The sequence below is a fragment of the Narcine bancroftii genome, chromosome 3 (assembly GCF_036971445.1).
Source record: "Narcine bancroftii isolate sNarBan1 chromosome 3, sNarBan1.hap1, whole genome shotgun sequence".
In the NCBI taxonomy this organism is placed as follows: domain Eukaryota; kingdom Metazoa; phylum Chordata; class Chondrichthyes; order Torpediniformes; family Narcinidae; genus Narcine; species Narcine bancroftii.
In genome coordinates this window covers 191,379,102-191,387,175 of record NC_091471.1, presented here as the reverse complement: position 1 = coordinate 191,387,175, position 8,074 = coordinate 191,379,102, and the positions used below count along the sequence as shown (strand labels likewise).

At 40.9% G+C, this 8,074-nt stretch overlaps 2 protein-coding genes across 4 annotated transcripts in view; both read left to right on the top strand.

Moving 5' to 3' along the window:
* The first annotated feature begins 278 nt into the window (after window positions 1–278).
* On the top strand, window positions 279–7,944 carry LOC138757965 (G-protein coupled receptor 26-like). Of its 2 annotated transcripts, XM_069926155.1 has the most exons (4): window positions 279–1,101; window positions 1,894–2,007; window positions 6,784–7,021; window positions 7,873–7,944. In XM_069926155.1, exons 1-3 carry the CDS (start codon window positions 434–436, stop codon window positions 7,016–7,018), a joined length of 1,017 nt encoding a protein of 338 aa, XP_069782256.1. In that variant the 5' UTR covers window positions 279–433; the 3' UTR covers window positions 7,019–7,021; window positions 7,873–7,944. The 2 variants fall into 2 exon arrangements, with proteins under 2 accessions (XP_069782256.1, XP_069782255.1); XM_069926154.1 differs by lacking the exon at window positions 7,873–7,944 and having other exon boundaries at window positions 6,784–7,153.
* cpz (carboxypeptidase Z) overlaps window positions 7,877–8,074 on the top strand; it is a 57,593-nt gene continuing 57,395 nt past the window's right edge. For both annotated transcript variants that reach the window (XM_069926153.1, XM_069926151.1), the window contains exon 1: window positions 7,877–8,048. In XM_069926153.1, the coding sequence (XP_069782254.1) occupies window positions 7,961–8,048 (88 nt within the window). In that variant the 5' untranslated portion in view covers window positions 7,877–7,960. The remainder of the gene's footprint in view (window positions 8,049–8,074) is intronic.

Below are 8,074 nucleotides of genomic sequence, written 5' to 3'. Positions count from 1 at the left end.
CCCGGCCGCTGGGGTTGGACGGAGCTGAGGAGGCGACAAGCAGCGTCTACTTTACACAGAGATCGGTGTTGCCCGTCGGCTCTGTGGGAGGGGGTGGGGAACTTGTGGTGAAGGGACTTCTCGGTCCTGCAGCGCCGAAGCCATTATTCAAGGAATCCATCGACTCCATTAAGTTAACGCCTCGTTATTCGAGCAACACCTGGGGACCTCTTGAACTTTTCATTCTTCTCTCCTCGTCGGCTCCGGGACTTTGGACAGCTCCGCTTTCGCCTCTCGGTAAGCTTTCTTGGGTTTCGGTTGAGTGCGATTGCAGAGAAGGAGCGAAATAGGGAGCAAAGAAGATTATCGCCGCCAAGGCTGATGTTTCCAGTGACTCCTTCTCAAGGCAAGAGGATGGGCTTTGACCTAGTGCTATAAGGCGACCCTTTGAGAGATGGACTTGGCAGAAGTAATTCTGGTGCTGTTCATCGTTCTGGTGCTGATCGTCTCATTGCTCTCTAACTTGTTGGTGTTGATATGCTTCATCTACAGTTCCGACATCCGCAAGCAGGTGCCGGGAATATTTATAGTTAACTTGTCATTCTGCAATCTGCTTATCACCGTTCTGAATATGCCAGCGACATTACTGGGGATTGTCAAAAAGCAACAGCCATTTGGTGATTGTATCTGCCAAACCGTTGGATTTTTTGAAACCTTTCTCGCCACGAACACCATGCTGAGCATGGCCGCGTTAAGCATAGACAAGTGGATTGCCGTGGTGTTCCCCTTAAGTTATGTCAGTAAGATGAGGTACAAGGATGCCGTGCTCATGATGAGTTACACTTGGCTCCATTCTCTCTCATTCCCCGCCGTGGCCATGTTCTTTACCTGGGTCGGTTTCAATAATATTTACGCATCGTGCACTTTGCACCTTCAGGAAGAGACGGAGAGAAGACAGTTCACAATATTCACCATCGTCTTTCACTCCACCAGCTTTATGCTCTCGCTTGTTATATTGTGCTTTACATACCTGAAGGTATTGAAGGTTGCTCGATTTCATTGCAAAAGAATAGACATTATCACCATGCAGACTTTGGTTTTACTGGTGGATATCCACCCCAGGTAATGCCGTGTTTTAAGTTTGTTGCATTTTACTTGTTTGAATTGAGCCTGAACATCTATTCTGATTGCAGGTTAGCAGTCAGAACATTGGTCTGTTTCATTCATTTTCATAAAGTTTGGCTCTGGGAACATTGAGCGTTACAATAAAACGTGGAGAGAGAGAGAGAAAAAAACAAGCGTTTAGAACGGTCTCCGGGTTCTTTCATGGGAAGTAATATTTTGCCTGTTTATAAACATAGACATGTTATATTGATGCAGAAGGGATGAAAGGGGAAAGCAGTTTTCAAGATATTTTTGTGGGAAGTGATCATTTTAATAAAGTAAATCATTAACTTTGTAGAAGGAAACTTAAACGAAGGGGAACATTCTGGCCATCGTGTTTGTGTCGGTGAAGGAGAACATCTAATTCCATCTATTTTTTCAGTACTTACGATGGCCTTGCACGTCACAGATTTTTTTTTTAAATGTGATGAGAGAGCTTGTTCAAACACAGTGTTCAGACAGTGAGTCCACTCCCAACAAAAATCTCCCCTCAATTTTTCATCCATTATTTTAAATATGTCCTTATTTTTTTCCTCTCCATACAAGAGGAGTTAATTCTTTGCATATTCTCCCAAACCAGCTCCTTCATAATTTCATGCACCTTCATTAAGTCTCGTCTCAGCTTCATCTGTTCAACTCGAAGTACCCAGCCTATCCAATCTTTCCTACATGTAACATTTTATAGTCAGACATGGTCAGACATACTTCATAGCTGAGCTATGGAATTAAGTGTCGGATTTCTCATTTCAGTGTTAAACAGCGTTGCATCGCCGAGCAAAAGAGCAGAAGACAGCGTGCAACCAAGAAGATCAGCATTTTTATAGGGTCGTTCATTGTCTGTTTTGCTCCTTATGTTATAACCAGGTAAAGTTATGCAGCAATTCAGCTTTCGGGGTTCCGATAGTTTGCCAAGTACTGTCATTGTCTTGGACGTTAGTTTTATTGATTACGGGAATAATCATGCAAACATATTCTTTAATTAAATGTTTTTAAAAAATAAAGATGGTGTTTTTAATAGCTCTGGTAGCACGAGCCTTCCGTATTATTGGCATTGCCAGGTGTGGTCCTAATGCTGGAGAGGGCAGAAATTGCTTAATTTACACTGAAAGAACAAGCTGTAATCACAACTGTTGCTCAAACTTTGAATGCCCTCGCATTTGCTCCCACAATACATTAAAGTATTTGTTTTAGCTTAAATGCAAAATGTTTTCACATATGGTAGCAGCATATTAGGTCACTGCGACCCAGTTGAGGGTGGGTGTTACTAACGCGTTAATTGTCCCCTTACTTTGAAGGTAACAGCCTTCATGTTTGTTGTTAAACTAGAAAGTCTGCAGATGCTGGAATACACAAACGTCCTGGAGAAACTCAACAGGTCACGCAGCATCCTTAAAAAACTAAAGGGTAATCAACATTTCGGGCCTGCAATTTTGCCAATTGAAGCACCTGGCAACTGTAATACAGTGATGAAATACTGAGTACTTATTTGAAAGCTAAACCCTGATGATGTTAGGACAATCAGATCAGAAAGTCTTTCCCATCATTGCTGGTTGGACCTTCATTCTGCAAAGAATTAATGGTCCGGAACTTGCCTCATTGTTAGTTTGCAGCAGTTTGTGTTTTGCAGTCCACCGATGGGTTTTCTGTGGAATGATATGATGAAGGGTGAATATTTTTGATGATGGTGTTCAAATATTGAAATGCACAAACACGAAGTTTCGCTTGTCTTTCGTCACTTTAAGTATGGGTAGTCCGGAAGGAGAAACCAGCTTCAAGATTGCGCCGTTGGGACCTAAAGGATTTTTCCTGCTTTCATAGCGGAACAAAATATGCTGGTTAATTTCCTGCAAGATAATATGATAAATGTACAATTGAGATCCCCACGGATCCACAAAGAATAAACGGATCAGCATTTTTCACAAGCAAAACTCCTCCCATAACAACTTCACGGACCATCATTTCTTACCAACTATGTGATAACAGGCTACCAGAAAAGGATGAACTATTTATCGACATGCGACGTAATCTATTTTGATCCACTGTTGAATTGTGGCCGTCTCACCCCAATGCACAAGCAGATGTTTCATCAAATTAGAAAATGATTCGTGACTTCAGTGGAAAGAAGTATTCACACTAAACGTTCGGGAGGCAGAGAGGGTAGGACCAACTTCTCGAAATCTTAGTTCATCAATTTCAGATCAATTTGTAGAAATTCATTGCATCAAATATAATTGTTTTAAAAGCGTGTCATATAACCTTAGGAGCTTTGAGCATTTATTCGAACGGAAATTCCCATATTAACATCTCATTAGATTTCTACTAAAATTAAGAACCTCCAGGGACGGATCATTTCCGTCATGGAAATTTCCTTGACTAGCCTTGAATTTCTAATATTGGGAAGAGATCCTGTTGAGCGACTGACAGAAATTTGATAGAGAAATGCTAATGTAATCTACATGCAGTGCCAGTCTCGTAAAGTTTATTTCAACAATGAAGAAAAGTTTGGCACTTGTTTCAGCTCCGCAATTTCTTGTCTATTTTTAACTGTCTGGAATTATGGACGGATTCTCCGCGAGGAGTTTGAAGTGATTTATCTGTCATTCTTAATCGCAGCCCTTAAAATTCTTTGGAAAAGTAAAAAAATATTATCCGCAGGGAGGGGTGCTCCATTTTTAACATTGAAACAATTAAAACTCTGAGATAACAAGACAAGGTGTCAAACCTGTTATATTTCAATGTTCAGCATGACATTGATAAAGGAGATAATATTGCCAATAAACCCCTCCACACCGAGATCATAAACACTAAAGTAGGAACTTGTTCGCCTTGTGTTCAGGTTTTCCACTGTGCAAAATTTCATTGAATTTGATTCTGAGCTGAGACCCGAAAACGAATTTTTCGGTCATACGTTACGTTTAATCAAAAATGTGAAATTACATTTTCAAGGAATTACATTATCATCACTTGGCACCTTTCGCTCTATTTCACCAAGGTAGTAAAATAGGGAGAAAGCAACAACTATTTGTTTGTATATAACTGTATTTCTATAGTTTCCTCTAAAGTAGCGAAACAATCCAAACTAGCGCAAGAACTGAATTCATTACACAGTCATCACTAAGCCGCATAATTAACTATTTGTGATCAAAACACCAGCCAATAAAGCATATTTTAAAGTCCGCAAAAGAGGTGGAGAGGTCCAGGGAAGGCGTCGCAGAGAATGAAAAGCAGGGCTATCTATGTATCCAGGAGTAACTAAAATATTCCGGGCGGACAGATTTGGAAGCAGGGCAGGATTTTTACAATTACAGGACTGCAGCAGGTCTGTAATTAGGGGAAAGGCATGCATCAATTAAAAAAAAAATGGAATAACAGATTTAAAACTGAGATTTTTTTGTGTCTCTCGCTGATTCCATATAGACCTCTAGGCAGAAGAGGGATTTGGGATGAAAGGGACGAATGGAATTGAGGGAACACCGTTTTGAATTATGAAGTTTCTTAAAGACTTTACCCTTGCACGTAAAATTAAACCTCAGAACGATGTCCTAGAAGGTAAATAAATGTATTTTTTCTATAATAGGACTAGATGAATGATATGTGGAAACGGCCAGTGTATTTTCAGGTAATAATCCACGGACGGCATTTAGCAGAACGAGAAAGAGGCCTTCTGAATAAAGTCGCCTTTACGCCCAAAGCAGGAAAGCAAGCCATTGTGCGTGTTCTCTGACCGGATAGACACAAATGCATAAAATAGAATGAGAAAACACAGTAGGTCAGGCAACGCTAATAGACAAAGACAATTTCTGCTCTGGCTGCAAAGCAAATGTTGTGTTGGGAAATGCGACTGTGTTAGGAATTAAGGGTTTTGATCAAGTTTCCGCTCAAACTCATTTGTATAATTGTAAAGTCGCCCATAACATCGAACCAGCAGTTTCAGCACATGATACTTTTTTCTGATGCTTTACAATACGCCGTGCAATAATTATGCGGTAACCTACTGTAATTTTATTGATACAACTGAAAATGGGGGCCTTATAAAATACATAAACATTTAAATATTTCATTGTAAATGAAAGACTGACATAGAAATAAACCCTATGAAGCAATTTATCAGTACACCGGTTAGTTTCTTAATAAATTACATGGCCCTTGCACGTAAAATTAAACCTTAGAACAATGTCCGAGAAGATAAATAAATGTATTTTATTGGCAATTCGCAATAGAGGAAAGTTTTGCATGTGTTTTTTTTCAGGATGAGGTGGAGAGTTTCCAGGCAGTGTTTTTGAAAACCAATGCAAAATATCCCCGGAATTTTATCTGCACCGTCCATCTAATTCGCAGTTTTTTTTTTAATTCTGGTTTAGACCCCAGGACAGGGGAAATTCTGTTAGGTTTCCAATCATCTCATGGAAAGTAGCAGTCCTGTTTTAAATTTATTTGCGGGACGCTGAGAAAATATTACCTTAAACCATAATGGATCAAGACACCCATTTTAAACTGGTCTGAAGTTGATCTGTTGAATTTGCATTGCTTCACCAAAGTCAACGTGGCGTGAGAATGATTTTAAATGTGACCGTTATTGGTGTCAGGGGGGATATTATACACACTAAGTTTAGATGTTTTTTCAGATTGCTGGGAGAGGGTCCTCATCATTCGCTTCTCAACTTCGCAAGCGGTGCAAATAAAACAGGACCACTTTGCCCCGTATTTAAACAGATTACTTTTAAAAGAGCAAACATTGGGGGTGGAGGGAGGATAACAGGATCCATGGAGAAAATATTATTGCGGGTATTCAACTTTTCAGGACACGTTGACTATCTTCTCTCTCCATGGATGCTGCCTGATCTGTTGAGCTCCTCCAGCTTCTAATAGGATTCCAGCCATCTAATCTGTTGCATTTCTCTTTATTCTTAAAGACGTTTCCAACTTGGGTGTGGGTTGATGCTGGACAATTACCTAAGAATCAACTCCAACCGCTGAAGCTGCGCAACAACCAAGTCAATGGTTGAAGTTGATACTTAAGTAGGGCGTGTGGCCAAGATTGTAACTCTCAGCTGTGTGAACCGGGGCATACCTTTGGGAAACAGCAAGAGGGGATGCTAGATGCTGCGGATTGGATATACAATAGCAAAATTTCGACACTAAACGTCGATTGTCCATTTCTCTATGGATGCTGCCTGGCTTGTTGAATTCCTCCAGCAATTTGGTTCTTTTGCTTAAGAAAGCCAGGCACTTTGCTTCGGAGCGAATGGAGGCAGACTCAGATGATGCACAAAAATGGGCGAATGCAGGAGGGGGAGTGTTGTAAATCTAGTCCAAACGATTCAATCATATCTCGAGTCCAAACAATCAGCGAATAGAGGCCAGACATAATTCAAAGCAACACTCGATTCTCTAACCAGGAAAACCAAGTAAACGGGGAAAGGGAAATGTGTGGTATTGGTGTGGAGCTTTTCACAGACTATATAGGCTCAACGGCCTGTTTCTGTGCTGCAAAGTCTATACAATGGAAAGACAGGAGAGCAATGACCCGTTTGACAGCAAGTAAGTTACGACGGCATTAAAAGTTCATCAGTTCTAATAAAACTTCTACGATTCTGTCCCCTCCCAACCCTCCTCCTTCCCCCCACCCCCCACCCACAGGTTGATAGAGTTACTCTCGTTTGTATCTATTAGCTATCACTGGGGGATTCTGAGTAAATGCCTCGCCTACTGCAAAGCAGCCGCCGACCCCTTCGTCTACTCGCTGCTGCGTCAACAGTACAAGAAGGCTCTCGTCCACATTGTCAACCGGATATTTAAAAGGGATTTGTACCCCTCCTCTGGACACAACAGCTCCTTGGATACCGAGAACGACTACTGCCTGCAAAGAACCTGAAAGGTACCTCAGCCGGGCAGTGACTCTTTCACCCGCTGTGAGTGAAAGTTGGCCACTCGGAAGCACGTGAGACTACACGCACTTTTTGATCATTCCAGTGTTATGAGGAAAACTAAAATAGCCAAAGGCAAGCGTCTTTTTATGATAAATATTTTATTGAAAGAACGTGATCTGGTTAATTCTTTGTCTCCTTTTCCGTAAATATTTGTATTTTCGCAGTTTTGTGCAAAGTATAATTAAGCTTGAGTATTTGTATGGGGGGGGGGGCGAGTTGTAAATTGGAATAATCTGCACCGTTTCACTTAAATTTCATTAAAGCTTTTCTATAAAGCTGTTAAACGTGCATTAATTTGTCGAGCCTTGTGCCAAAGGGTAAAATACTCTGTAAAACAAAAATAAAACGTAGGTCAGGGCAACTCCATGAAACATTTGGGTTGAATGGAGTCCGCAATGTCTGCTCAAAGTCAAAATTGATCGAGGCAAGTTTGCAGGATGAGAGAATCGTGTGGTTTGGGATTAATACTGGATTGTGTTTACGGTGTTGACATTGTGCAAGCTTCACTGCAGATCATCAAAACAACAATAAATTTTCATGAGAACACTGTGTCGAGCAGAATTTTGTTTAAACACGAGTCTGTTGTTTGACGAACATCATCGAGTGCGAATAAAGTGTCACGTGAAAAACAAAATACAGTTCATACCACTTTTCATACATTAGTCCGAGTTTAATGGTTGCAATTACCATAGTCTGCTTTCCCTTTGTAATGTCACCATTGTAATTGGACTTCCACGTGGCAATACGGTAACATGATATTCCACCGTATTTCTTATAAACCATGCACATTGCCTTTCAGATCCTATTTTGCAAAACTGCACCCAGACATATTGAAGCTTGTCGTCTGGCAGCGTTATCAAAGAACAGTGCAGACAAACGGAGTAAAAATGAACCTGGTCCCGTTTGTTCTGCACGTACTGCTTGTCACAGTAGTACATTGTGCCCCAAGGTGTGAGCCCGTCGATCAAGCACTAGGTAAGGACAAATCAAACCATGTCTGA